Source organism: Takifugu flavidus, chromosome 15, assembly GCF_003711565.1.
Source record: "Takifugu flavidus isolate HTHZ2018 chromosome 15, ASM371156v2, whole genome shotgun sequence".
Classification (NCBI taxonomy): Eukaryota; Metazoa; Chordata; class Actinopteri; order Tetraodontiformes; family Tetraodontidae; genus Takifugu; species Takifugu flavidus.
Genome location: NC_079534.1, coordinates 5,169,273 through 5,196,772, shown reverse-complemented (window position 1 = coordinate 5,196,772; position 27,500 = coordinate 5,169,273). Strand labels below are relative to the sequence as shown.

General features: G+C 49.0%; 4 protein-coding genes and 1 long non-coding RNA gene across 11 annotated transcripts; 4 read left to right on the top strand and 1 right to left on the bottom strand.

The window, feature by feature from the left end:
* Positions 1-205: 205 nt before the first annotated feature.
* amph (amphiphysin) lies at positions 206-14,778 on the top strand. Of its 6 annotated transcripts, XR_008954033.1 has the most exons (24): positions 206-438; positions 1,470-1,550; positions 1,673-1,727; positions 1,799-1,893; positions 2,146-2,241; positions 2,311-2,418; positions 2,492-2,577; positions 2,668-2,743; positions 3,594-3,676; positions 3,891-4,029; positions 5,541-5,660; positions 6,383-6,466; positions 6,658-6,684; positions 8,397-8,420; positions 8,634-8,834; positions 10,648-10,677; positions 11,406-11,447; positions 11,815-12,105; positions 12,655-12,699; positions 12,773-12,817; positions 13,021-13,209; positions 13,477-13,578; positions 13,724-13,851; positions 14,002-14,139. XR_008954033.1 is itself a non-coding variant. In XM_057057248.1 (23 exons), the coding sequence occupies exons 1-23, from the start codon at positions 370-372 to the stop codon at positions 14,104-14,106; spliced, it is 2,184 nt and encodes a 727-aa protein (XP_056913228.1). In that variant the 5' UTR covers positions 210-369; the 3' UTR covers positions 14,107-14,778. The 6 variants fall into 6 exon arrangements, 5 of the variants coding, with proteins under 5 accessions (XP_056913228.1, XP_056913229.1, XP_056913230.1 ...); XM_057057248.1 differs by lacking the exon at positions 13,724-13,851 and having other exon boundaries at positions 210-438; positions 5,550-5,660; positions 14,002-14,778; XM_057057247.1 differs by lacking the exon at positions 13,724-13,851 and having other exon boundaries at positions 213-438; positions 14,002-14,778.
* On the top strand, positions 8,841-10,641 carry LOC130539150 (uncharacterized). Of its 2 annotated transcripts, XR_008954037.1 has the most exons (3): positions 8,841-9,360; positions 9,403-10,394; positions 10,489-10,641. XR_008954037.1 is itself a non-coding variant. In XM_057057310.1 (2 exons), exons 1-2 carry the CDS (start codon positions 9,109-9,111, stop codon positions 10,288-10,290), a joined length of 1,140 nt encoding a protein of 379 aa, XP_056913290.1. In that variant the 5' UTR covers positions 8,841-9,108; the 3' UTR covers positions 10,291-10,641. The 2 variants fall into 2 exon arrangements, 1 of the variants encoding a protein (XP_056913290.1); XM_057057310.1 differs by having other exon boundaries at positions 9,403-10,641.
* Positions 14,779-15,567: 789 nt separating the features above from the next.
* On the top strand, positions 15,568-18,829 carry LOC130538984 (uncharacterized). Its single transcript, XM_057057051.1, has 7 exons — positions 15,568-15,591; positions 15,642-15,720; positions 15,796-16,110; positions 16,601-16,645; positions 18,003-18,311; positions 18,393-18,425; positions 18,484-18,829. The coding sequence occupies exons 1-7, from the start codon at positions 15,568-15,570 to the stop codon at positions 18,651-18,653; spliced, it is 975 nt and encodes a 324-aa protein (XP_056913031.1). The 3' UTR covers positions 18,654-18,829.
* A 413-nt stretch (positions 18,830-19,242) lies between these two features.
* On the bottom strand, positions 19,243-20,392 carry LOC130539180 (uncharacterized). Its single transcript, XR_008954062.1, has 2 exons — positions 20,253-20,392; positions 19,243-20,211 (listed from the first exon to the last, which is right to left on the bottom strand). It is a non-coding gene; the product is annotated as an uncharacterized LOC130539180 (long non-coding RNA).
* Positions 20,393-22,194: 1,802 nt separating this feature from the next.
* On the top strand, positions 22,195-27,486 carry LOC130538983 (uncharacterized). Its single transcript, XM_057057050.1, has 7 exons — positions 22,195-22,263; positions 24,902-24,931; positions 25,944-25,985; positions 26,353-26,643; positions 26,944-26,988; positions 27,062-27,106; positions 27,295-27,486. The coding sequence occupies exons 1-7, from the start codon at positions 22,210-22,212 to the stop codon at positions 27,484-27,486; spliced, it is 699 nt and encodes a 232-aa protein (XP_056913030.1). The 5' UTR covers positions 22,195-22,209.
* The last annotated feature ends 14 nt before the right edge of the window (positions 27,487-27,500 follow it).

Here is a 27,500-nt window from a genome sequence, read left to right as displayed (position 1 = left end):
GCGCTATGCTGCCCCCTGCTGGACATCTGTGGTAACACAAACTCACTGCGGTCTCAAAGGCGACCGGACGATGACGCATGCGCAAAGCTGTCATCATTTATTTGGTCTGTATACTCAACATACTTCCCCTCATACGCACACGCGCACAAAGACACGTCTGTGGTTGTGTGAGAGAGTGCGTATGTGCGTGCGTGCGTGCGTGTGTGACCGTTAAATCGGCAGAAAACAACTTGATCCAACCAGCTGAAGCGTGGAGCCCCGCCCCTTCACGCACAGTCCCCTCCCCCGTCAGGACGTCTCTCTCCGTTAATCTCTCTCCCCCGCTCTCTCCCTCTCTCCCCCCTCTCTCTCTGCCTCGCTGCAGTCATCATGGCGGAAATTAAAACGGGTATTTTCGCGAAGAACGTGCAGAAACGTCTAAATCGCGCGCAGGAGAAGGTAAGAGTCGCTGTGGCGGTGAAGCAGGGTGGGGGTGGAGGAGGGATGGAGGAGGTGGAGGAGGTGGAGGTGGAGGAGGAGGAGGAGGAGGAGGTGGTGGAGGAGGAGGACACCTAGAGGGCTTGAGGCTGGAGGCCTGTAGCTCCGGACGGGAGTCATGCAGGTTTAATTCGGTGATTATTGTCATGAATCGGGTTTTACTGAGTCTGACACGGCGGATGACGTCATGATGTGGCCGAAATGGCACATTTAAGAGGGTTTAAAACCGGATCAGGCGGGCCAGCATTCGGATTGGATGACGATGGTTCGACGTCGGATTAGCATGACTTTAACGGCTCGTGGTGACGTCACACCTGGGCTATATCGTGCCAACATCTGACTTTTGTGAAGAAAGGATGGTGGGGGGGTTGTCCCCAGTGTGGTGACGTCACGCATTACGTGGACATGCTACCCACACAGAAGACACCAATAACACCAGTAACACCAGTAACACCAGTGACACCAGTGACACCAGTAACGTCAGTGGTCCGTCCCGTTTGGGTCTGTGACTGGGAACTGTCCGTGGTGCTGAAGCTGGGAGAGCCTCAGCACCAGTTTATTCTGAGTGCTGAGAAGTTGTGAGATTCAGTTGAGGATAAAAGTCCAGCTTGTCCCCTGTGAGACCCCGTCCTCCTCCCCAGATGTCTCAGGGGTGTCCTGAGTGGACGGGAGCTGCCAGTAGAGGACGTGTTGTCCAACCATCTTCTCATCATTTTGGGTTTTTTAACGTTCAAGCTGGACGTCCCGAACTGGTTGACCAGTGGCTCCAGTACATTTGGCCGAATATTAATGAAATGAAAGATGATTGGACATATTTCATAGATTATTGTAAAGATCTGCTCTCCTGTGAGATACGGAGGTGGGTCCATGTACGGGGCTGCTCGTGTGGCGCTCAGCTTGGGACGCGATCTTTTAAGCAGATCTGAGTCCTCAGTAGCTCCATGAACACGGCTCCTGGTCTGAGCCTCCTTCTTACTTTGATTCATTTCCAGGTGCTGCAAAAACTTGGAAAAGCAGACGAGACCAAAGATGAACAGTTTGAACAAGTGGTCATCAACTTCAGGAGACAGGAGGTAAGACAGGAACATCTGCGGTGCTTCCAGAACCCTGCAGAAGCCATTTTAGCTTGGCAACCTGACAGCATGTCATCTTCTGTGTGTGTGTGTGTGTGTGTGTGTGTGTGTGTGCGTGTCAGTCGGAGGGGTCTCGTTTGCAGAGGGAGATGAAGGCCTACATGATTGCCATTAAAGGTGACAGAACGATGGTACCTTGACTGTCACACGCTGAGGTAAGTGCCTGAACGTAGCGCTTGTCCCTGCAGGGATGCAGCAGGCTTCCATCAACCTCACTCAGTCTCTGCACGAGGTCTACGAGCCAGACTGGCACGGGAAGGACGATGTTCTGAGCATCGGGAAGGTCAGAACCAGGGAAACCTGAATGCATCACACTAGGTTTACACCTACACGCTCAGACCGTGCACGCGCCTACGCGTCCATGGACCGAGTGCATGTGGACGAGATCGACACCTGTAGCACGAACAGCAAAGCACCTGAACGCATCATGCACATCTGGAAACCTAGCAAAGGAGCCCAAACCACCCAGGAGGGAGACAGGTGTGACAGGACATGGACGCGTCCCACAAACTGACTGCAGTTGTGTCTTCTGCAGGACTGTGATGCATTGTGGGAAGATTTCCACAATAAGCTGGTGGACTCGACCCTGCTGAACTTGGACGCGTACCTTCAAAACTTCCCCGACTTGAAAGTAATGAATGGTTTTGTTGGTAAAGTGTTGGAAGTTTTGTTGTCTAAGATGGACTTTGTGACGTCTCAGGGACGCGTGTCCAAGAGGAGCAGGAAGCTCATCGACTACGACAGCGCTCGCCACCACGTGGAAACGCTGCAGATGTCAGGGATGAAGAACGACCGGAAGATGATGAAGGTGAGCGGCGGCTGGGAGCAGCTGCCCTCCCTGCCGGTGTCTCCTCTCATGTCCAAACGTGTCCTGGGTGCAGGCGGAGGACGAGCTGAAAAAGGCTCAGCAGGTGTTCGAGGAGCTGAACAGCAGCCTCCAGAATGAGCTGCCGACTCTGTGGGACAGGTGACTCTCAGCTCACCTGACACCTCCAGGCCTTCCTGGACGCTGCACCCCCCACTTGGTAGCTCAAACCTAACGTCCTCTCCTCTGCAGCCGGGTGGACTTCTACATCGGCACCTTCAAGAGCGTGACCAGGCTGGAGGCCAGGTTTCACCGGGAGATCTCCCTGGTGAGTGGACATTCACAGCTGGGGAGCAGTGAGCTGGGGGGGGGGCAGACGTGTGAGGGACGGAGTCCATGGACGGATCTGAGGGTGGGGAGCCAGAGGGGAGCATGACTGACACCCGGGGTGTGTTGAGAGGACCAAGGTCAGTCAGGGTCCTCCAGCTGGGGGACGGGGACGTGGACCAGGACGGAGACGGAGACAAACGGAGGTGACGGAGGTGACGACAGACGGAGGTGAGGACAGACGGAGGTGACGACAGACGGAGGTGAGGACAGACGGAGGTGACGGAGGTGACAGAGGTGACGACAGACGGAGGTGACAGAGGTGACGACAGACGGAGGTGACGGAGGTGACGACAGACAGAGGTGACGACAGACGGAGGTGACGGAGGTGACGACAGACGGAGGTGACAGAGGTGACGACAGACGGAGGTGACAGAGGTGACGACAGACGGAGGTGACGGAGGTGACGACAGACGGAGGTGAGGACAGACGGAGGTGACAGAGGTGACGACAGACGGAGGTGACAGAGGTGAGGACAGACGGAGGTGACGGAGGTGAGGACAGACGGAGATGAGGACAGACGGAGGTGACGACAGACGGAGGTGACGGTGCTGATGGGGGTTGTTAGAATTTTAACATCTCCAAGAAAATGAAAGATGGCAGGAAAATCAAGAGTCCACCACGACAACGGTGGAGCAGACTGGTTTAGATCCCAGTGTGTGTGTGTGTGTGTGGTGTGTGTGTGTGTGTGTGTGTGTGTGTGTGTGCGCGTGTGTGTGTGTGTGCGCGTGTGTGTGTGTGTGTGTGAAACAGCCTGCCGTCAGTGCTCAGGTGCTCGTGTCACCCTGCAGGTGTGCCGGCAGCTCTACGAGGTGATGACCCAACTGGCTGAACAGCACTCGGACAAAGTCTTCACCATCCAGGGGGCGCCGAGGTCAGAGGCCATTTCCACACACACTCTTTCTGACAGAGGTCCCAGGCTGGTTGCAGGGTCGGTTCCATCCAGGGTCCATCCTGGATCCAGGCTGAAGCCAGCCTGGATCCAGGATGGTTCCAGGACAGCACTGTAAATGGAGAAGGGTGGTCTGATCCTGTCCTGGGTTCATGGCTTCATATCTGACATGTGACGTACTGGTCTGGTCTCTCAGTGATTCGGGACCACTGCGGCTGGCCAGAACTCCATCCCCACCAGAAGACGAGAGTCCACCTGACAGTCCAGACACCAGCTCCAATCACATGCTCCGCCCGGTCTCACCTGGACCCCCGCGGCCCAAATCCCCCACACAGGTACAGTGAGTCCTCCTTGGTTCAGACCTCTCCTCAGTTCCAGGTTGGGATTAACATCTGTGTTGGAGGATCTGCTCATTCTGAGACCATCATAAACCAGTTTCATGGAAAGATCTCAGACGTCTGGTCCACATCAACACTTCTGTGAACCATCTGGAACGACTGGAGCAGCTTCTCCTCAGCAGGACCAGAAGGTTCCTCCTCTGAGGCTTTGGAGAGCCGAGCAGCTCCGCGTCACATGATCACCGATTGTTGACAGTTTCAATCTTTGTTGCTTCTCTGAACTTGGAGGATGTTTCAGTAACTTTGTTTCCTTTGCTGCTCTCGTTTGTCTGTTCATTGGTGAGTGAACCAGTTCCACCTGTTTCTGTGTTCCACCTGTTTCTGTGTTCCACCTGTTTCTGTGTTCCACCTGTTTCTGTGTTCCACCTGTTTCTGTGTTCCACCTGTTTCTGTACGTATATAACAACTGTTGCTGTTATATACCTGAAAGTAGCATTTACCCTGGTGAGATCTGGTGTGTGTGTGTGTGTGTGTGTCTGTCTGTGTCTGTGTGTGTGTGTCTGTGTGTGTGTCTGTGTCTGTGTGTGTGTGTCTGTGTGTGTGTCTGTGTCTGTGTGTGTGTGTGTGTGTGTGTGTGTGTGTGTGTAAAATAGGTGTTAGCAGTTGAATCCAACAAGCTCTAGAAATAACTGCAGTCAGGACCGATAGAGGAAGAGCTGAGATCTTGGTCACTGCAGCATCAGAACCTTCAGAACTTCCTGGAGAATCCAAAGTTCTGTGTGAGTTGTTGGGTTTTTCAGATATCAGCTGTAGAGGACGGAGAGCTGGGCTCAAGCTTCGACGAGCTAAACTCCATGTTGAACCTGCTGCGTTCTCCATCTGGGAGAAACTTTCCTCATCATTTAATTAAACCCAGTTAAACACCAGTCGGATCTTCAGCCACCAGAAACAGAAACCATGTTTCTCCACATTTCCTCACAAAACCAAAAATTCGGGATGGATTTTGGGAGAGCTGATATCTGAAACGGGGGCCGAGCCAGTCCCGCCAGAGCCTAAACCCAGAAGGGTCTGGTCTCCTGAACCTCTGCAGAGCAGCCACGGCACCCACCACCGCTGCTGGCGAGGTTAGTTAGCAACGGTAGCTGCCCTGAGTCCAAAACCTGAGCAAACCTGGGGGGGGGGCACATTTGAGGAACCATCTGAACGCTGTCATCTAGATGGTGGCACAGAAAACCAGCTGTGGTGGGACTGGGTGGACCTCTATCACCCAAACGCTGCCTACAAAGACCTGGGGAGAGAAGGAGCCCCTGAGTTTTTGTGAAGTGATTTAAATGAATGAAAGCTGCTGTTGGAACATGCTCAGAAGTGGCTTCAGGCCACTTTACTGGACAGATGACCAAGGGTTCATCTGTCGGTGGCATGTTCCTGGAACACACCTGCCTTTCATCAGTGCTGAGAACGGTGGCTGCTTGGCTCCACCCGTCTTCATGGTCATCTTTCTACTGCAGCTCAAAAAGGGACCACCAGTGCCTCCACCACCCAAGGTCACACCCACCAAGGAGGTCGCAGAGGAGCAGATCATCGACTTCTTCGGAGGAGAGTTCCTGCCAGCACCCTCGCCCTTGCAGGTCAGTGTGTGTGTGCGTTTTACTAGACAAGTGAGGACATTTGTGCTGGCCCTTTAAAGGACAGTTTTAGGGTTAAGACCTGGTTTTAGGCTTGAGGTGAGAGGTCAGGGTTAGAGGTCAGTGTGAGAGGTCAGGGTGAGAGGTCAGCGTGAGAGGTCAGTGTGAGAGGTCAGGGTGAGAGGTCAGGGTTAGAGGTCAGGGTGAGAGGTCAGGGTTAGAGGTCAATGTGAGAGGTCAGGGTTAGAGGTCAGTGTGAGAGGTCAGGGTTAGAGGTCAGGGTTAGAGGTCAGGGTGAGAGGTCAGTGTGAGAGGTCAGCGTGAGAGGTCAGGGTGAGAGGTCAGGGTGAGAGGTCAGGGTTAGAGGTCAATGTGAGAGGTCAGGGTTAGAGGTCAGTGTGAGAGGTCAGGGTTAGAGGTCAGGGTTAGAGGTCAGGGTGAGAGGTCAGTGTGAGAGGTCAGTGTGAGAGGTAAGGGTGAGAGGTCAGAGAGAGGTCAGTGTGAGAGGTCAGCGTGAGAGGTCAGGGTGAGAGGTCAAGAGATTAGATGGTTAGGGTAAGAAGCTGGGGGGTGAATTATGTCTGTAATTATGTCTCACAAAGATAAAAGTATACAAAGGATGTGTGTGTGTGTGTGTGTGTGTGTGTGAATCTTCGGTGTATATGTTTCTGATTGTGTGTGTATAATCATATATATTGTATTGTTGTTGTTGTTGTTGTCCACAGCCTAACGAACTTCCGGGACAATCGCTGCTGGATCTGGACTTGGATGCTTTTCAACCAGATGAGAGTGTGTCACCAATACCACAGGTTAGGGTTGGCAGTGGTACACAGGCGACCCACTGGCTAACTGTCCTAGCACCTGTACACCTGTGTATCATAGCTTAGGTCGTGGGTTGTTCTTTTGTAACCAGTCGTTGGATTTGAATTAGGCTGAAGATGGGCTTTGTTTTCTGGTTCTGCTGATGACGCCTCACACTTTTGTCCTCTGGCTCTTTCAGACCGCCGTTCCGTGGGACATGTGGTCGGTGAGTCTCTAAGTGATAAGCCTAACCCTGGGATTAGCAAGAAAAGTCAAGCTGATGTAAATTTCATTAGCTTAGCTTAGCTTAGCTGAGCTCGTGTTAGAAGCAGATATTTTAAATGGAACCCAACTTCATTTGGTAAACATTCTTCAGACTTCAGAAAACTCAACAACAAACATCAACTCACTTATATGCCACTATTGTTGGTACTGTTGCAATGCATTCTGGGTAACAGGTAACGTCCAGCCTTAATGACACAGAGAGCAGGAAAACTCAGTCAGGAGGCCGGTGAGGACATTCAGACAGGTGAGGAGGCCACAGTCGGACCACCCGGAGAGGACGTGGCAGCTCTCAGGGCGTCCTCAGGCCTGAAGACCTGAGGCTGAAGACCTGAGGATGAAGACCTGAGGATGAAGACCTGAGGCTGAAGACCTGAGGATGAAGACCTGAGGCTGAAGACCTGAGGATGAAGACCTGAGGATGAAGACCTGAGGATGAAGACCTGAGGCTGAAGACCTGAGGATGAAGACCTGAGGATGAAGACCTGAGGATGAAGACCTGAGGATGAAGACTTGAGGCTGAAGACCTGAGGATGAAGACCTGAGGATGAAGACTTGAGGCTGAAGACCTGAGGATGAAGACCTGAGGATGAAGACCTGAGGATGAAGACCTGAGGCTGAAGACCTGAGGCTGAAGACCTGAGGATGAAGACCTGAGGCTGAAGACCTGAGGCTGAAGACCTTAGGATGAAGACCTGAGGCTGAAGACCTGAGGATGAAGACCTGAGGATGAAGACCTGAGGATGAAGACCTGAGGCTGAAGACCTGAGGATGAAGACCTGAGGATGAAGACCTGAGGCTGAAGACCTGAGGACTGAGGATGAAGACCTGAGGATGAAGACCTGAGGCTGAAGACCTGAGGATGAAGACCTTAGGATGAAGACCTGAGGATGAAGACCTGAGGCTGAAGACCTGAGGATGAGGATGAAGACCTGAGGCTGAAGACCTGAGGATGAAGACCTGAGGCTGAAGACCTGAGGCTGAAGACCTGAGGATGAAGACCTTAGGATGAAGACCTGAGGCTGAAGACCTGAGGCTGAAGACCTGAGGCTGAAGACCTGAGGATGAAGACCTGAGGATGAAGACCTGAGGCGGAAGACCTGAGGATGAAGACCTGAGGCTGAAGACCTGAGGCTGAAGACCTGAGGCTGAAGACCTGAGGATGAAGACTTGAGGCTGTTACACACTCGGGGACAAGTCGGCCCTGATTGGAGAGTAGGATGCACTTTTTCATGCGGTGGTGTTGAAGAACATCCTGTAAAACCAGATGAAGACACCTGAATGGGCAATAAATCAGAGGAGCCAACACGGTTGACTGAGGAGGAGCGCCTGTACAGTCGTGCACAGAGCGTGCACGAGGTGCTTGCTGCAGTGGGAGGGGCCTCAAGTGGCAGCATTAGTTATGTAAATCCACTAGTCAGTGTTGCACTAACAAGTAGCGTTACCGTCATCTCCATCTTCTGTCATGGGCTGAGGCCCGGTAGCGACCCACTAAGGTCAGAATCCCAGAATGCATTTCACCCTCAGTGTAATGTAGAAAATACGACAAAGATCACAGAACAGTGGGCTTCCCGTTAACTAAACTAGTCAAACCGATCATCTCAAGCTCTGTCAGCATCAACTGTTCAATGATTCTGTTGTTTCTTTGTTTTTAAGGCAAACTCCCAGACAGCTCAGCCTGTGAGTAAAGAACTCAACTGTTTCCCACATCTTCTCACATCTTCTCACATCTTCTCACATGTTCTCACATGTGCAGACCAGATTAGTGCTGGTCTCCAGAGCTTCAGAGAGGCTCCCAGTTGAAGCCCATCCACCCAGTATAACCCAGTTCCTCTCCTCAGAGCAGGCTGGGACGGTGTACATTTTAACACATTCCCTGCCTTTTCCATGCAGGGTGCAGATGCCAGTTTTGGTGCTGACTGGTCTGCAGACTTTGGTTCCAGCTCAATAAGTGGAGGGGCCATTCCAGGCATTGAGTCCTCTGCTGCAGGGGTGGAGGGGGCACAGGATGCAGCTCAGAGTGGGCTCCACCCAGAGGGAGACACAACTACAGGACCCCCAGAGGGTGGAGCAACAACAGCAGCCGAAGGAGAGGTTAGCAGCTGGGACTCTCAAACAAACTATCAACTCCAACCCTCTGGAGATGAGGCAGAGCAGGGAGGTCCAGGTGGAGATCCAGCAGATCATGAAGCACGCAGGAAATCCACCCCAGGACTTGTGTTCACCAATGAGTATGGGGAACAGATCGAGGGCAGCACAGAGGACAAGGAGGGGAAGTGTTTCAGGTCTCCAGATGGGTCAGGGTCTGAGTACGAGACTGCTGAAGAGTGGGCTGATGGAGGTCAGGGAGGAGGCTGGGTGAGCCCAGATGATGAACGTTCCTGTACAAATCAAGTTCCACTTAAAGTGTCAGACGGGTGGGAAGCTGGACATGAGGCTGCAGAGCAGGAGTTATGGAAGAGTGACGAAGAAAAGTGTTCAGCTGATGAAGAGTTGGCACGGAACACTGGTACACAATCAGTTTCCAGAGATCAGGCAGGTGAGCAAGGCACGCTCACTTTCACCTGTGAGCCTCAAACAGGAAGTGTGTTTAACGAAAACCCCTCAGATAACAAGGGAGGTGCGTTTGATTCAGATCCCACGACTGAAACACAGGGAGGAGGTGCGTTTGATTCAGATCCCACGACTGAAGCACAGGGAGGAGGTGCGTTTGATTCAGACCCTTTTGCAGAAACACAGGGAGGAGGTGCGTTTGATTCAGACCCTTTTGCAGAAACACAGGGAGGAGGTGCGTTTGATTCAGACCCTTTTGCTGAAGCACAGGGAGGAGGTGCGTTTGATTCAGACCCTTTTGTTGAAGGACAGGGAGGAGGTGCGTTTGATTCAGACCCTTTTGCTGAAGCACAGGGAGGAGGTGCGTTTGATTCAGATCCCACGACTGAAACACAGGGAGGAGGTGCGTTTGATTCAGATCCCACGACTGAAGCACAGGGAGGAGGTGCGTTTGATTCAGACCCTTTTGCTCAAACAGAAAGTGGAGGTGCGTTTGATTCAGACCCTTTTGCTGAAACACAGGGAGGAGGTGCGTTTGATTCAGACCCTTTTGCTGAAACAGAAAGTGGAGGAGGTGCGTTTGATTCAGACCCTTTTGCTGAAACACAGGGAGGAGGTGCGTTTGATTCAGACCCTTTTGCTCAAACAGAAAGTGGAGGTGCGTTTGATTCAGACCCTTTTGCTGAAACACAGGGAGGAGGTGCGTTTGATTCAGACCCTTTTGCTGAAACACAGGGAGGAGGTGCGTTTGATTCAGACCCTTTTGCTCAAACAGAAAGTGGAGGTGCGTTTGATTCAGACCCTTTTGCTCAAACAGACAGTGGAGGTGCGTTTGATTCAGACCCTTTTGCTCAAACAGAAAGTGGAGGTGCGTTTGAGTCAGACCAGTGTGTCAACAGTTTCCCAGAAACATGTTCAGGTACTGAAGATGGCGTCTGGACCTCCGAGCCCTGGCGGGACTCTGCATCCGTCTCAGCTGAGGGAGTTAAAGCTGTAAACAGAATTCACAAAGAACCAGAAAATTCAGACATGTCAGAAGATGAAGCTGCAAACCGAAGACTTGGAAAGTTGTATCAAGAGCTAGATACAGAGAAGGAAGAGGTATTGGTCTTTCTCAACTCCGCCCTGTGGTAGAAACCAGCCTCGTGTAGAAATGAATGGAGAATCCTTTATGGTGTCTTCTACCCTTCCACAGAGTCCTCAAACCTGGACCCCAGCCTGAGCTCCTCCTACACCTCCTCTTGCTTGCTTTATCTGTGTGTCCATCCCATCCTCCGGTTCCACATTTGGTTATCTTTAAGGTGTCACCGTTGCAGCGTGCTAACAATGTTTGTGTCTTTGTGCTTTACTCCAGGTCACCAGTGCGTTTAATGGCCTGTCCCAGGTAACCTGTTCTAATCTGTTAAACGGGTCTGAGATTGAACCTTTGCTTGACTGGCTGATGAACCCCTCCACCAGACGGATCCCTCAGAACGGAGGGAGGAATCGATTGGATACCATCATGTGATTGAGTCATGTGTCTTCTCCACCGGGGAGACAACAACAACAACAACAACAGCAGCAAATATAGCAGCAGCAACAAAAAATATAGCAACAACAACAACAAATATAGCAACAACAACAACAACAGCAAATATAGCAACAACAACAACAACAGTAGCAGCAACAACAACAACAACAAATATAGCAACAACAGCCCACAAAGGTTGAATGTCAGTCAGAACCAAAGAGGTTTTGAATGAAAGATGTGTGTCGGACCAGTAAAGTGTGTTTTGTGAATCATCATGACCAGTGTGGGTCAGTGTTAGTTAGTGTGGGTTAGTGTTAGTTAGTGTGGGTTAGTGATAGTGTGGGTTAGTGATAGTGTGGGTCAGTGTGGGTCAGTGTGGGTTATTGATAGTGTGGGTTAGTGCTAGTTAGTGTGGGTTAGTGCTCATTAGTGTGGGTTAGTGTTAGTTAGTGTGGGTTAATGTTAGTCAGTGTGGGTTAGTTAAAGTACTGTAACGGTTAGTCTGGCATGTTGATGTTGAGGGTTTAGTGGAAGTAAATGTTATAATGTGACTCGTTGTGACTCGTTGTGACTCGTTTGTGTTTCACCTGTCTGCTCCTCAGGATGCGGCTCCGCCCTCTTTTTTTGCTGATTTTGATCAAATGGTAAGTTTAACCAGGTCAGGCTTTATAGACAGGTTTAGTTTAACGAGGTTCATCAGTTTCAGAAAAATGGGTTTCAGATTTGAAAATTGTGTAAATTGAAAGCAGAGAAAGTGCTGGAAACCTGCTGCTGTTATCAGGCTGATCAGTATTGATAGAGATCATTAGTGATCTGCTGACGTTTGCATCTGACAGCATCTTCAGATGGTAACCAAGGTCCAACAGTGCAGTTGTGGTTTAGTCTAGTTCTATTAGTGATTCATCTAGATCACATTATCTCCTATTAAGAAACTCAGTTCTAGTTCTGGTTCGAGTTGAAAGGAACATGTCAGGAGCCAGTTTTGGGTTCACACCAAGTTTTCTCTACAAGAACGAGGTTAAAACAGAACCAAGTGAGGTTCCTGAAGCTCCAGACACAGAAGCTCCTGAGGAACAGGAGGCTACAGCTCCCCCTGCTGGTGAGGAGCCCGCAGCACCTGCTGAAGAAGAGGAAGAGAAGAGTGAAGAAGAGGAGGTGAAGCCGACTACAGCTCCTTCCACTGAGGAAGAGCTGGAGCCCACTGTTGCTCCCTCTGATGAAGTGATGGAGGAGACTGAAGCGCCACCTGCTGGTGAGGAGGACACAGAGGGATCAGGCAGTCTGGAGAAGGAGAAGCCAGTCGTAAGTGAACAGCATGATCTTCATCCTTGATACATCTGGTCAGTCGGCAGGTTCATCTTCATCATCAGCAAACTCATCATCAAGATGATCTTCATCAGCAGCAAACTCATCATCCTCATCAAGATGATCTTCATCATCAGCAAACTCATCATCAAGATGATCTTCATCATCATCATTAAGATTATCATCATCATGATCTTCATCACCATCCTCATCAAGATGATCTTCATCATCAAACTCATTATCCTCATCAAGATGATCTTCATCATCAAACTCATCATCAAACTCATCATCCTCATCAAGATTATCTTCATCATCATCATTAAGATTATCATCATCATGATCTTCATCACCATCCTCATAAAGATGATCTTCATCATCAGCAAACTCACCATCATGAAGACCTTCATGATGATGATGATCAAGATGATCTTCATCATCATTAAGATTGTCTTCATCACCATCAGGATTATCTTCATCATCCTCATCATCTTGTATCAATCAATACTTCACTCAGTTTCTAATAAACGTGAATGTTTTCCTTTGAAGGTACCTGAGGAACCTTCATCCATCCAGGAGGCGGAGCTTGATGAGGTTTCTTTTTCATTTGTGTTGATTTTGCTTGTTTTTTATTTTAATACGTCTTAAATAAAAATGTTGTCTGTAGATTCCTGGTGCTGACCAAACATGTGCGGATGAAGCAGCTCCGCTGGTAAATATAAAGAACAACAACAACAACAACAACAACAACAACAACACTAATAATAATAGTTTTGGGGGCCGCTGACACGATTGTCTCATTAATGTGAATGAAGTTCAAACCCTAAATCAGAGCTCCCTCATTGGAGACGAGTGTTTCAGCTCCTCTGACCCGGTTCTGTTTTGATCTGGGATCACGTCTTCCTGTCGTTGCAGGAAAACATGCCGATCCCGTCAGTGATCATCGAACCCGCCTCCAGTAATGAAGGTGACGACGACCGCGATGGTGACATCATCTCGCCCACCGCCGCCAGTGACAACGATGTGACCACGGTGAGCCAGACCATGAAACACATGAGTCCATCTGGAGGCGTGTCCGGGCTCCCGGATGACTTCCTGTACAAGGTGAGACTTCCTTCAAGGCCAATAATCCGACCTGACCCTGACCCTGACCCTGACCCTGACCCTGACCCCGACCCTGACCGTGATCCTGATCCCGACCCTGACCCTGACCCCGACCCTTTTCCTGACCCCGACCCTGACCGTGATCCTGATCCCGACCCTGACCCTGACCCTGACCCTTTTCCTGACCCCGACCCTGATCCCGACCCTGACCCCGACCCTGGCAGGAAGTTCCCAGCAGGACCACAGGTGACACCTCTGTGTCTTCAGGTGGAGACGATGCACGACTTTGAAGCAGCCAACTCAGACGAACTTGAACTGAAGAGAGGTGACGTGGTTCTGGTGGTGCCCACCGAGTCGGCGGAGGATCAGGTGAGAATGGAACCAGACACACCTGCCAGGACCACAAACACATTTTAATATTTCAGCTGTGTGGCTGAAACCTTGATTACATTTATTCGTCAGTCAAAACATTTGAACCTTTTTATTGTTACTAAAACTCAAAAACGTCCTAAAGAAAAACCCCACAAACACGAGTTGACAAAGTTCTGCTGAGACCCAGGAGAACCACAGGAGAACCACAGGAGAACCACAGGAGAACCACAGGAGAGCTTCGCTCAGGTGGAGACGTGCTAAATGGAGCAGGTGCATAAAACAAAGGCGTCACCTGATGTCACTGTTGCTCCGACTACAGAAAACAGCCGCAGGTGTTTAGGGATGAGCTGAGGTCAGATTGTCCTGCGTTAACGTTGCGCTGTTGTTGTTGTTGTTGTTGTTGTTGTTGTGTTGTGGCAGGACGCTGGTTGGCTCACGGGTATCAAAGAAAGCGAGTGGTTAGCACGCGGTGCTAGCGCCCAGAAAGGACTGTTTCCAGAGAACTTTACGCAGCGTTTGGAATAAGAAGACTCGCGACGCTGTAAAAAACAAGACGTGAGCAGAAGTTTGAGGCAACATCAGAGCAACATCAGCAACTGCCTGGAGGCACCTGGTGCAACCGTGGGCAGGTCACCACCAGGTTCCTCTGCACAGCAAAACTGGTGCCAACGTCTAGTTTGATCCTGGAAATTACGAAGCATGACGTGATAGTCTGGCCCCCCCACAAACAACCAATATTCTCCTGTTGTTGGAAGACGTGACTTTAACTGGGAAAAACATCTGGACCGGAACAGCGGAAGAAAAGAGAGAAAAGGATCCTCTGTTGCTCCAGACGTGTTTGATTGCTGTGGAATATTCTAGAATCTGTAGTCATGTGACCTATTTAAATGTTCTCCAGTCTGCCAGGGAGTCGGTGAGGACGCGTCCGTTGGCGAGTTCCTACCTGCGAGTGTTTGGTGATCAAGTCTCTGTTCTGTGTTTCTGCCAAAATAATGTTGCTTATTGATTTAATAGTAGAGCTAATTGATCCAGACCATAAGTCACAGCGACGCTGTTTGATGCAATTTATGTTGTGTGTTTATTCCTGGTGTGTTGGACACTTCTGATGTCACTTCCTTTGACCTTGATGGTGTAGATCCGTGACCTTGATGCCACAAATCACTTGTTTATGTCATCAATAAATGAGTCCTGGGAACATTTTGGCTTCTTTATCGTTCATGATCCAACCGCACACATACAGTTGGGGGGGGGGGGGGGGCAGAGCTTCCATGAACTTTGAGCAGAACTGACGTCAGCAGGAACCATCAGAACTGGAGGATGAAGAGTGAAGAACAGCAAAGTCTTGAAAATGTGAAACATTCCAAACGTCACAAACTTCTTCACTTTATTTCATCCTCCTCAAACTCATGAACAAATCTCAAGGTCACAATATCTGCAGAGGATCAATGAAGGTCACGTGAAGCCGTCAGAGGCTTCTTCTCCCATCGTTCCTCCATGAAGGTGCTGAGAAGAAGCTGAGTGGATGCTGCTGAGCGGGCAGAAGCCAGAAGACCTGGCCTGTTAAATGGGTCCACAGGTGTCTTCTGGAAGGTTCTGCAGCCTGAGAACCTGTTGCAGACGATGAGCAGGTGCAGCAGGCCAGAGTGTGACTGTGGGGACGAGACCGATAAAATCACTTCCTGTGCTGCGGCTGTGTGCTTCCTGTGACGGTGTCCTAGCAACAGTGAAACCACACGTTCTGGGGGAGCGACGCTGAAAGAGACGCAGAAACCTTCACAGCAACCTTCGGCTCCTTGCAGCATCTTCTCACCACATTTATCTTCTGGACGTTTACAGTCACGTCAATAAAATGTAAACATCAACTCTGAGCAAAAGGGAAACCTTGAAAATCTGTTCATAGGTTCTAATTGTGATGATTTATCTTTGATGTTTTAGAGAAATGAATGAGCAGAAGCACATTTCAGAGCTGCTGAGACTGCTGTCGTCATGGAGACCTGTTTCCTGTTTGTGGTGAGGTGGGCGGGGCATCAGCAGCAGGGGCTGATGGGGGCTGAGAGGAGCTGGATCAGTCCTGCCTCCGGCCCACCAAAGCAACAATGCAGCCGTTCACACCTGCGGCTCTCTGCTTCCTCTGCTCAGGTGAGTGTTTCCAGCCAGCCAGGACACGACCACCACACACACGCTGACTTCAGCTGCCTGTCCCCGTCTCTACAGGGCTGGTTGTCATAGAAACGCAGCTGACCCAGGACCAGATCTCAGTGACCAGCAGAGCTGGTAAAAGTGCCTCAATAAGCTGTGGAGGAATCAATAATTGTGATTATTATGTGTACTGGTACCAGAAGAAGGAATCAGGCACGTTTGAATTGCTCCTGGATATTGATAAGAGAGACAGTAAAATCACGCGGTACTCTCATGCTGACCAAGATGATTTCTCAGCTAGGATTCAGCAGAACAAGTGTGAGTTGCTCATCTTCTCAGTTAAACCCTCTCACGCTGCCTCATATTACTGCTCCTGTTGGAAGAGTGGAACCACAGTGAGAGAAGATGTGAGGCACCTGAACAAAAACCAGCTGCTGTGGATCAATATCCTTTCTGATGGAAATCTGATGTCTGGAACCAGAAAGACCTGATGTCTGGAACCAGAGAAGACCTGATGTCTGGAACCACGAAGACCTGATGTCTGGAACCAGGAAGATCTGATGTCTGGAACCAGGAAGATCTGATGTCTGGAACCAGGAAGACCTGATGTCTGGAACCAGAAAGACCTGATGTCTGGAACCAGGAAGACCTGATGTCTGGAACCCGGAAGATCTGATGTATGGAACCAGGAAGACCTGATGTCTGGAACCAGGAAGATCTGATGTCTGGAACCACAAAGACCTGATGTCTGGAACCAGGAAGATCTGATGTCTGGAACCAGGAAGACCTGATGTCAGAGTCACCTGTACTGAAACAGGAATCTTCAGGATCAGAACCTCGACTCAAATGTTCAGCAGCAGATTTTGTCCTTCTCTGTTTCACTGTGTCATGATTTTTGGATCTGGAACCAGACTCGTCGTCTCAGGTGAGAATCAAACTTTGCTCCAAACCTTTTAATAACAATCAAAAGACAAAAAAGAAATATTGACACTCAAGAAGATTATCTATAAAACCATAAACACAAGAGCACAGACGGGAATTTAGCTGGATTCATCCATGGATTATTGGTGAATAAATGGGTCGATTATCAGTGGATTATTGGTGAATAAATGGGTAGATTATCAGTGGATTATTGGTGAATTAATGGGTAGATTATCTGTGATTATTGGTGAATAAATGGGTAGATTATCAGTGGATTATTGGTGAATAAATGGGTAGATTATCTGTGGATTATTGGTGAATAAATGGGTAGATTATCGGTGGATTATTGGTGAATAAATGGGTAGATTATCGGTGGATTATGGTGAATAAATGGGTAGATTATCGGTGGATTATTGGTGAATAAATGGTTAGATTATCGGTGGATTATTGGTGAATAAATGGGTAGATTATCAGTGGATTATTGGTGAATAAATGGGTAGATTATCTGTGGATTATTGGTGAATAAATGGGTAGATTATCTGTGGATTATTGGTGAATAAATGGGTAGATTATCTGAGGATTATTGGTGAATAAATGGGTAGAATATCTGTAGATTATTGGTGAATAAATGGGTAGATTATCAATGGATTATTGGTGAATAAATGGGTAGATTATTGGTGGATTATTGGTGAATAAATGGGTCGATTATCTGTGGATTATTGGTGAATAAATGGGTGGATTATTGGTGGATTATTGGTGAATAAATGGGTAGATTATCGGTGGATTATTGGTGAATGAATGGGTAGATTATCGGTAGATTATTGGTGAATAAATGGGTGGAATATCTGTGGATTATTGGTGAATAAATGGGTAGATTATCTGTGGATTATGGTGAATAAATAATGGTAGATTATCGGTAGATTATTGGTGAATAAATGGGTAGATTATGAATGGATTATTGGTGAATAAATGGGTAGATTATCTGTGGATTATTGGTGAATAAATGGGTGGAATATCGATGGATCAATAAGTGGGTGGGGGCTCCACAGACCCATACGAAGACCCTCTTGAGGGTCCCCTGAACTCCGGTGGTCTTCTGAGCTGTGCGACACCTCGGTCAGGTGAACGGCGCTGGTGTGTGGTCACCCTCCACGTCGCCTCCCTGGACGTTCACTGGTGCAGGTGGGGAACGGGAACTCCGGCTCCCTGGAGGAGGTTCTGATGGCACCAGTCCTCAATGACCACGATTATGAATGACTTGTGTGAGCGCACGATGTGCATGTGTGGTTGAGCTGACCTCTGACCTCCAGCGTTGACCCCTCAGGGCCAGTGAGAGCAGTAACTCTGGTGTCTCACCACAGATGCGGCGCTGGTCCAGCCTGTGTTGAGCGTGTACCCAGCAGCATCCAGAGATCCTCTGGAGGGGAGGACCGCCCTGCTGTGTGTGGCCTCAGACATGGTTCCTCCTCTGGTGAGGTTCTCCTGGAGGAGACAACGGGCCGACAGTGCTGTGGAGGAGTCACCTCCTGCCCATGAAGAAGAGCTGCAGCTCAGAGAGCCGGGCCGCATCACCTCCATCAGACTGCTGGACCGGGACGCCGTCCACACCTATAAATACCGCTGCTCCGTGCAGCACGAGGGGGGGGCGGTGAAGGCCCAGTCCCAGCAAGGTGCTGATGTCCTGTCCCTCAGCCATCTTGAGACACCTTCAGGTGGGCTGATCTTTCTTCTTCACTGTGTTTGTCTTCCAGAGGTTGCACCAGTCCCCCCGTCCATCCCTCCGTTGTCCCCCGTCCATCCCTACGTCTGTGCCTCCCTCCAGTCCTCCGTCTGTCCCCCCGTCCATCCCTCCGTCTGTCCCCCCGTCCATCCCTCCGTCCATCCCCCCGTCTGTGCTGAGGATGAAGCTGCTCTCTTTTGTCTACACGGCCCTGATGATGAAGAGTCTGCTGAGCTGCTGTGGAATCTCTCTGCTCCTCTTCCTCACCAACAACCAGAAACAGGCTGACTGACTGGTTCCAGTCCACCATCCTGTCTCGTCCTCTCACTGCTTCCTTTTCCACTGGGACTTTTCCTCTCGCAGAATAAAAGCTTCTCTCCAGCAATAATAACTGTAATTTGCCAGCTTTGATCAATAAAGTAAATCTGTCTGAACAGGAAGCTGAATCCTCGTTGTGAGGTCACCAAACTCTTTGTGGTTTGATGTCATTTTTTCATCTTTGTTGATGAATTTCTGGACCGATGACAGCGTCTCGATCACTTCCTGTTTGACATGTTTGTTATTAGGAAGCGGCAGAATGAGACGGTTGCTGCTCACATGTTGATCTTTAGGGACGATATTGGAAGACACAGAAGATTTCCTGTTTATTACGGAGAAATCAGAAAATTGTTGAGTTGAAATCATTACATATGATACATTAATCATAATAGTTATATTCTAAAAGTGTCCAGAAGATAAATGTGGTGAGAAGATGCTGCAAGGAGCCGAAGGTTGCTGTGAAGGTTTCTGCGTCTCTTTCAGCGTTGCTCCCCCAGAACGTGTGGTTTCACTGTTGCTAGGACACCATCACAGGAAGCACACAGCCGCAGCACAGGAAGTGATTTTATCGGTCTCGTCCCCACAGTCACACTCTGGCCTGCTGCACCTGCTCATCGTCTGCAACAGGTTCTCAGGCTGCAGAACCTTCCAGAAGACACCTGTGGACCCATTTAACAGGCCAGGTCTTCTGGCTTCTGCCCGCTCAGCAGCATCCACTCAGCTTCTTCTCAGCACCTTCATGGGGCACAAATTAGTCAGTAAAATCCCTTCTGGAAGGGGATCAACAGGATCGGCTCAAATCAGCATTTCCCTTCTAACAATAGTTGATATTTAAAACCCGTTTGGAAGCATCTCCACAGGATCTTCAGCAACGTGAGTTGTGATGGAGGCCCCAAGATTCAGGTCAGGATTATGAAGTCAGTGACCAGATAAACCAGAACAACTGCTCTTCATCTTTAGGCCCCTTTAGCAAACTAGAGAAAAGCACTGGGCGCTGTGGGGCTTTGATGTTTCAGATCAAAGTCTCTCTGGAATCTATGTTACCAACTGAATCAGCTCTTCCTTGGTCCACCATCAGCGCCTCCTAAAGACATTAAAATCCGGCCGTGCCGTGGACAAGGAGGGGAAGTGTTTCAGGTCTCCAGATGGGTCAGGGTCTGAGTACGAGACTGCTGAAGAGTGGGCTGATGGAGGTCAGGGAGGAGGCTGGGTGAGCCCAGATGATGAACGTTCCTGTACAAATCAAGTTCCACTTAAAGTGTCAGACGGGTGGGAAGCTGGACATGAGGCTGCAGAGCAGGAGTTATGGAAGAGTGACGAAGAAAAGTGTTCAGCTGATGAAGAGTTGGCACGGAACACTGGTACACAATCAGTTTCCAGAGATCAGGCAGGTGAGCAAGGCACGCTCACTTTCACCTGTGAGCCACAAACAGGAAGTGTGTTTAACGAAAACCCCTCAGATAACAAGGGAGGTGCGTTTGATTCAGATCCCACGACTGAAGCACAGGGAGGAGGTGCGTTTGATTCAGACCCTTTTGCTGAAGCACAGGGAGGAGGTGCGTTTGATTCAGACCTTTTGCTGAAACACAGGGAGGAGGTGCGTTTGATTCAGACCCTTTTGCTCAAACAGACAGTGGAGGTGCGTTTGAGTCAGACCAGTGTGTCAACAGTTTCCCAGAAACATGTTCAGGTACTGAAGATGGCGTCTGGACCTCCGAGCCCTGGCGGGACTCTGCATCCGTCTCAGCTGAGGGAGTTAAAGCTGTAAACAGAATTCACAAAGAACCAGAAAATTCAGACATGTCAGAAGCTTCCAGAAGAAAGGAATACGCTCAGCTGATGGGAACGTGGACCAAGCCAATGAGTTGAACCAGTTTTTCAACAGGTTTGACTCTAGCTCCCCCTCCCCCAGCTGTCCCAATATTCCTCTGGATAACAGTGGGTCCCCTTCACACTCCCAGAGCCCCTAACACCTCTGCCAACTTCTTCCCCTCCCCCCTTGACACCCTACATGGATCCCAGCATGTCACCCATCCCTCCGTCCATCCCCCCGTCTGTGCTGAGGATGAAGCTGCTCTCTTTTGTCTACACGGCCCTGATGATGAAGAGTCTGCTGAGCTGCTGTGGAATCTCTCTGCTCCTCTTCCTCACCAACAACCAGAAACAGGCTGACTGACTGGTTCCAGTCCACCATCCTGTCTCGTCCTCTCACTGCTTCCTTTTCCACTGGGACTTTTCCTCTCGCAGAATAAAAGCTTCTCTCCAGCAATAATAACTGTAATTTGCCAGCTTTGATCAATAAAGTAAATGTGTCTGAACAGGAAGCTGAATCCTCGTTGTGAGGTCACCAAACTCTTTGTAGTTTGATGTCATTTTTTCATCTTTGTTGATGAATTTCTGGACCGATGACAGCGTCTCGATCACTTCCTGTTTGACATGTTTGTTATTAGGAAGCGGCAGAATGAGACGGTTGCTGCTCACATGTTGATCTTTAGGGACGATATTGGAAGACACAGAAGATTTCCTGTTTATTACGGAGAAATCCAGAAATGGTTCGTTGATCATTACATACAAATTAAGTCCGAATAATTCTAAAAGTGTCCAGAAGATAAATGTGGTGAGAAGATGCTGCAAGGAGCCGAAGGTTGCTGTGAAGGTTTCTGCGTCTCTTTCAGCGTTGCTCCCCCAGAACGTGTGGTTTCACTGTTGCTAGGACACCATCACAGGAAGCACACAGCCGCAGCACAGGAAGTGATTTTATCGGTCTCGTCCCCACAGTCACACTCTGGCCTGCTGCACCTGCTCATCGTCTGCAACAGGTTCTCAGGCTGCAGAACCTTCCAGAAGACACCTGTGGACCCATTTAACAGCCAGGTCTTCTGGCTTCTGCCGCTCCAGCAGCATCCACTCACTCAGCTTCTTCTCAGCACCTTCATGGGGCACAAATTAGTCAGTAAAATCCCTTCTGGAAGGGATCAAACAGGATCGGCTCAAATCAGCATTTCCCTTCTAACAATAGTTGATATTTAAAACCCGTTTGGAAGCATCTCCACAGGATCTTCAGCAACGTGAGTTGTGATGGAGGCCCCAAGATTCAGGTCAGGATTATGAAGTCAGTGACCAGATAAACCAGAACAACTGCTCTTCATCTTTAGGCCCCTTTAGCAAACTAGAGAAAAGCACTGGGCGCTGTGGGGCTTTGATGTTTCAGATCAAAGTCTCTCTGGAATCTATGTTACCAACTGAATCAGCTCTTCCTTGGTCCACCATCAGCGCCTCCTAAAGACATTAAAATCCGGCCGTGCCGTGGACAAGGAGGGGAAGTGTTTCAGGTCTCCAGATGGGTCAGGGTCTGAGTACGAGACTGCTGAAGAGTGGGCTGATGGAGGTCAGGGAGGAGGCTGGGTGAGCCCAGATGATGAACGTTCCTGTACAAATCAAGTTCCACTTAAAGTGTCAGACGGGTGGGAAGCTGGATATGAGGCTGCAGAGCAGGAGTTATGGAAGAGTGACGAAGAAATGTTCAGCTGATGAAGAGTTGGCACGGAACACTGGTACACAATCAGTTTCCAGAGATCAGGCAGGTGAGCAAGGCACGCTCACTTTCACCTGTGAGCCACAAACAGGAAGTGTGTTTAACGAAAACCCCTCAGATAACAAGGGAGGTGCGTTTGATTCAGATCCCACGACTGAAGCACAGGGAGGAGGTGCGTTTGATTCAGACCCTTTTGCTGAAGCACAGGGAGGAGGTGCGTTTGATTCAGACCCTTTTGCTGAAACACAGGGAGGAGGTGCGTTTGATTCAGACCCTTTTGCTCAAACAGACAGTGGAGGTGCGTTTGAGTCAGACCAGTGTGTCAACAGTTTCCCAGAAACATGTTCAGGTACTGAAGATGGCGTCTGGACCTCCGAGCCCTGGCGGGACTCTGCATCCGTCTCAGCTGAGGGAGTTAAAGCTGTAAACAGAATTCACAAGAACCAGAAAATTCAGACATGTTAGAAGCTTCCAGAAGAAAGGAATACGCTCAGCTGATGGGAACGTGGACCAAGCCAATGAGTTGAACCAGTTTTTCAACAGGTTTGACTCTAGCTCCCCCTCCCCCAGCTGTCCCAATATTCCTCTGGATAACAGTGGGTCCCCTTCACACCTCCCAGAGCCCCTAACACCTCTGCCAACTTCTTCCCCCTCCCCCCTGCTGACACCCTACATGGATCCCAGCATGTCACCCATCCCCCCGACAGGACTATCCTTCACGTCTGGCCAGGTGAGGAGAGAGCTGGAGAGGCTCAACCAGAGAAAGGCTGCCGGACCGGACGGCATCAGCCCACGAGTGCTGAGGAACTGCTCCAGGCAGCTGTGTGGGATACTGCAGCACCTGTTCAACCAGAGCCTTCATCTTCAGAGGATCCCAGTGCTTTGGAAGACATCCTGCCTGGTCCCGGTGCCAAAGAAGACCCATCCTGTGGCACCGACTGACTACAGGCCAATAGTACTGACCTCCCACATTATGAAGGTCATGGAGCGGCTGGTGCTGTCACACCTCAGACCTCTGGTGAGCCCTTTCAGGACCCTCTGCAGTTTGCCTATCAGCCCAAGGTGGGGGTTGATGACGCAGTGATATACCTGCTGCAGAGGGCTTACTCCTCCTTGGACAGACCAAACACCACAGTGCGGGTCATGTTCTTCGACTTCTCTTCTGCCTTCAATACCATCCAGCCAAGACTGCTGAGGGCGAAGTTGGAGAAGATGCAGATGGATGCTCCCCTTGTTTCTTGGATCGAGGACTACCTGACAGGTCGGCCACAGTTTGTGAGACTGCGGAGCTGTGTGTCCGACCCCCTGATGAGCAACACAGGAGCTCCTCAAGGAACTGTGCTCTCCCCATTCCTGTTCACCACCTACACAGCCGACTTCCAGTACCACTCTGAGACATGTCATCTCCAGAAGTACTCGGATGACACAGTCATAGTCGGGTGTGTGGAGAATGGACAGGAGGATGAATACAGGGACCTTGTGGAGAGTTTTGTCAGGTGGAGCAGGGAGAACCTTCTGCAGCTCAACGTGACCAAGACGAAGGAGATGGTGGTGGATTTCAGAAAAAGCAAGTCCCCCTCCCTCCCCAGTCTGCATCAGTGGGAAGGATGTGGAAATAGTCCCATCTTACAGGTTCCTGGGTGATTAGCTGGACAATAAACTGGAGTGGTCCACAAACACCGATGCTGTCTACAAGAAGGCCATGAGCAGACTCTATTTCCTCAGGAGACTCAGGTCCTTCAGTGTTTGCAGCAGGATGCTCCAGATGTTCTACCAGTCTGTCATGGCTAGCACCATCTTCTGTGCTGTAGTGTGCTGGGGTGCAGGCATTAAAGCAAAGGATGCCACCAGACTCAACAAACTCATCAAAAAGGCAGGTCTGTTGTTGGCTGTAGACTTGATAACTTGGACGAGGTGGTGAGGGACAGGATGGTGTTGAAACTGCGGACAATCATGGACAGTCCCTCCCACCCCCTCCATAACACAGTGGACAAACTGAGGAGCAGCTTCAGCAACAGACTCCTGCAGCCTCGCTGCTCTAAGGAACGCTACAGGAAGTCCTTCCTGCCGTCCGCCATTAAACTGTACAATTCACTCAAACCAACTCAACAATAATTGTGTAATGTTTATGTTGTAATTTTATTTCTAATTTATTCTATATTTATGTATATATACTTATAATGCTTATAATATGTATATATTATATTATGTATATATTATATATATGCTTATAATATATGCTGTATATATGCTTATAACATTCTAATCTATCTGTATTTATTTTTTTCTGTCTCTTTACTCTGCATTCGCTGCTACTATAATTCAATTTCCCCACGGGGATGAATAAAGTCCATCTTAATCTTAATCTTAAAATGAAGCTGCAAACCGAAGACTTGGAAAGTTGTATCAAGAGCTAGATACAGAGAAGGAAGAGGTATTGGTCTTTCTCAACTCCGCCCTGTGGTAGAAACCAGCCTCGTGTAGAAATGAATGGAGAATCCTTTATGGTGTCTTCTACCCTTCCACAGAGTCCTCAAACCTGGACCCCAGCCTGAGCTCCTCCTACACCTCCTCTTGCTTGCTTTATCTGTGTGTCCATCCCATCCTCCGGTTCCACATTTGGTTATCTTTAAGGTGTCACCGTTGCAGCGTGCTAACAATGTTTGTGTCTTTGTGCTTTACTCCAGGTCACCAGTGCGTTTAATGGCCTGTCCCAGGTAACCTGTTCTAATCTGTTAAACGGGTCTGAGATTGAACCTTTGCTTGACTGGCTGATGAACCCCTCCACCAGACGGATCCCTCAGAACGGAGGGAGGAATCGATTGGATACCATCATGGGATTGAGTCATGTGTCTTCTCCACCGGGGAGACAACAACAACAACAACAACAACAGCAGCAGCAAATATAGCAACAACAACAACAGTAGCAGCAACAACAACAACAATATAGCAACAACAACAACAAATATAGCAACAACAGCCCACAAAGGTTGAATGTCAGTCAGAACCAAAGAGGTTTTAAATGAAAGATGTGTGTCGGACCAGTAAAGTGTGTTTTGTGAATCATCATGACCAGTGTGGGTCAGTGTTAGTTAGTGTGGGTTAGTGTTAGTTAGTGTGGGTTAGTGTTAGTTAGTGTGGTTAGTGTGGGTTAGTGTGGGTTATTGATAGTGTGGGTTAGTGTTAGTTAGTGTGGGTTAGTGTGGGTTATTGATAGTGTGGGTCAGTGTTTAGTTGTGTGGGTTAGTGTTTAGGTGGGTAGTGTTAGTGTTAGTTAGTGTGGGTAGTGTGGGTTAGTGTGTTTTCTGTTGGTTGTTGAGTGTTAGTTAGTGTGGGTTTGGGTTAGTGTGGGTTAGTGTGGGTTAGTGTTAGTGTGGGTTGTTGTTAGTGTGGGTTAGTGTTAGTTGTTGTTTAGTTAGTGTTGGTTAGTGTGGGTTAGTGTGGGTTATTGATAGTGTGGGTCAGTGTTAGTTAGTGTGGGTTAGTGATAGTGTGGGTTAGTGTGGGTTAGTGCTAGTTAGTGTGGGTTAATGTTAGTGTGGGTTAGTGCTCATTAGTGTGGGTTAGTGTTAGTTAGTGTGGGTTAATGTTAGTCAGTGTTGGTTAGTTAAAGTACTGTAACGGTTAGTCTGGCATGTTGATGTTGAGGGTTTAGTGGAAGTAAATGTTAGAATGTGACTCGTTGTGACTCGTTGTGACTCGTTTGTGTTTCACCTGTCTGCTCCTCAGGATGCGGCTCCGCCCTCTTTTTTTGCTGATTTTGATAAAATGGTAAGTTTAACCAGGTCAGGCTTTATAGACAGGTTTAGTTTAACGAGGTTCATCAGTTTCAGAAAAATGGGTTTCAGATTTGAAAATTGTGTAAATTGAAAGCAGAGAAAGTGCTGGAAACCTGCTGCTGTTATCAGGCTGATCAGTATTGATAGAGATCATTAGTGATCTGCTGACGTTTGCATCTGACAGCATCTTCAGATGGTAACCAAGGTCCAACAGTGCAGTTGTGGTTTAGTCTAGTTCTATTAGTGATTCATCTAGATCACATTATCTCCTATTAAGAAACTCAGTTCTAGTTCTGGTGCGAGTTGAAAGGAACATGTCAGGAGCCAGTTTTGGGTTCACACCAAGTTTTCTCTACAAGAACGAGGTTAAAACAGAACCAAGTGAGGTTCCTGAAGCTCCAGACACAGAAGCTCCTGAGGAACAGGAGGCTACAGCTCCCCCTGCTGGTGAGGAGCCCGCAGCACCTGCTGAAGAAGAGGAAGAGAAGAGTGAAGAAGAGGAGGTGAAGCCAACTACAGCTCCTTCCACTGAGGAAGAGCTGGAGCCCACTGTTGCTCCCTCTGATGAAGTGATGGAGGAGACTGAAGCGCCACCTGCTGGTGAGGAGGACACAGAGGGATCAGGCAGTCTGGAGAAGGAGAAGCCAGTCGTAAGTGAACAGCATGATCTTCATCCTTGATACATCTGGTCAGTCGGCAGGTTCATCTTCATCATCACCACTATGGCCAGGAGTATCTTCATCATCAGCAAACTCATCATCAAGATGATCTTCATCAGCAAACTCATCATCATGAAGACCTTCATGATGATGATGATCAAGATGATCTTCATCATCATTAAGATTGTCTTCATCACCATCAGGATTATCTTCATCATCCTCATCCTCATCATCTTGTATCAATCAATACTTCACTCAGTTTCTAATAAACGTGAATGTTTTCCTTTGAAGGTACCTGAGGAACCTTCATCCATCCAGGAGGCGGAGCTTGATGAGGTTTCTTTTTCATTTGTGTTGATTTTGCTTGTTTTCAATCTTAATACGTCTTAAATAAAAATGTTGTCTGTAGATTCCTGGTGCTGACCAAACATGTGCGGATGAAGCAGCTCCGCTGGTAAATATAAAGAACAACAACAACAACAACACTAATAATAATAGTTTTGGGGGCCGCTGACACGATTGTCTCATTAATGTGAATGAAGTTCAAACCCTAAATCAGAGCTCCCTCATTGGAGACGAGTGTTTCAGCTCCTCTGACCCGGTTCTGTTTTGATCTGGGATCACGTCTTCCTGTCGTTGCAGGAAAACATGCCGATCCCGTCAGTGATCATCGAACCCGCCTCCAGTAATGAAGGTGACGACGACCGCGATGGTGACATCATCTCGCCCACCGCCGCCAGTGACAACGATGTGACCACGGTGAGCCAGACCATGAAACACATGAGTCCATCTGGAGGCGTGTCCAGGCTCCCGGATGACTTCCGTACAAGGTGAGACTTCCTTCAAGG

Excerpts from the sequence above, each read along its gene's own strand:
- amph (XM_057057247.1), top strand. The coding sequence starts at position 370 with ATGGCGGAAATTAAAACGGGTATTTTCGCGAAGAACGTGCAGAAACGT. Across the intron at positions 1,551-1,672 it reads TCAACTTCAGGAGACAGGAG|TCGGAGGGGTCTCGTTTGCA; the intron begins GTAAGACAGGAA and ends TGTGCGTGTCAG. Across the intron at positions 8,421-8,633 it reads ACTCCCAGACAGCTCAGCCT|GGTGCAGATGCCAGTTTTGG; the intron begins GTGAGTAAAGAA and ends TTTTCCATGCAG.
- LOC130539150 (XM_057057310.1), top strand. The coding sequence starts at position 9,109 with ATGATGAACGTTCCTGTACAAATCAAGTTCCACTTAAAGTGTCAGACG. Across the intron at positions 9,361-9,402 it reads CCCCTCAGATAACAAGGGAG|GTGCGTTTGATTCAGATCCC; the intron begins GTGCGTTTGATT and ends CACAGGGAGGAG.
- LOC130538984 (XM_057057051.1), top strand. The coding sequence starts at position 15,568 with ATGGAGACCTGTTTCCTGTTTGTG. Across the intron at positions 15,721-15,795 it reads TCTCTGCTTCCTCTGCTCAG|GGCTGGTTGTCATAGAAACG; the intron begins GTGAGTGTTTCC and ends CCGTCTCTACAG. Across the intron at positions 18,426-18,483 it reads CCCCCCGTCCATCCCTCCGT|CCATCCCTCCGTCTGTCCCC; the intron begins TGTCCCCCGTCC and ends CTGTCCCCCCGT.
- LOC130538983 (XM_057057050.1), top strand. The coding sequence starts at position 22,210 with ATGAAGAGTTGGCACGGAACACTGGTACACAATCAGTTTCCAGAGATC. Across the intron at positions 22,264-24,901 it reads AGTTTCCAGAGATCAGGCAG|GTCACCAGTGCGTTTAATGG; the intron begins GTGAGCAAGGCA and ends GCTTTACTCCAG. Across the intron at positions 26,989-27,061 it reads AGGAGGCGGAGCTTGATGAG|ATTCCTGGTGCTGACCAAAC; the intron begins GTTTCTTTTTCA and ends TGTTGTCTGTAG.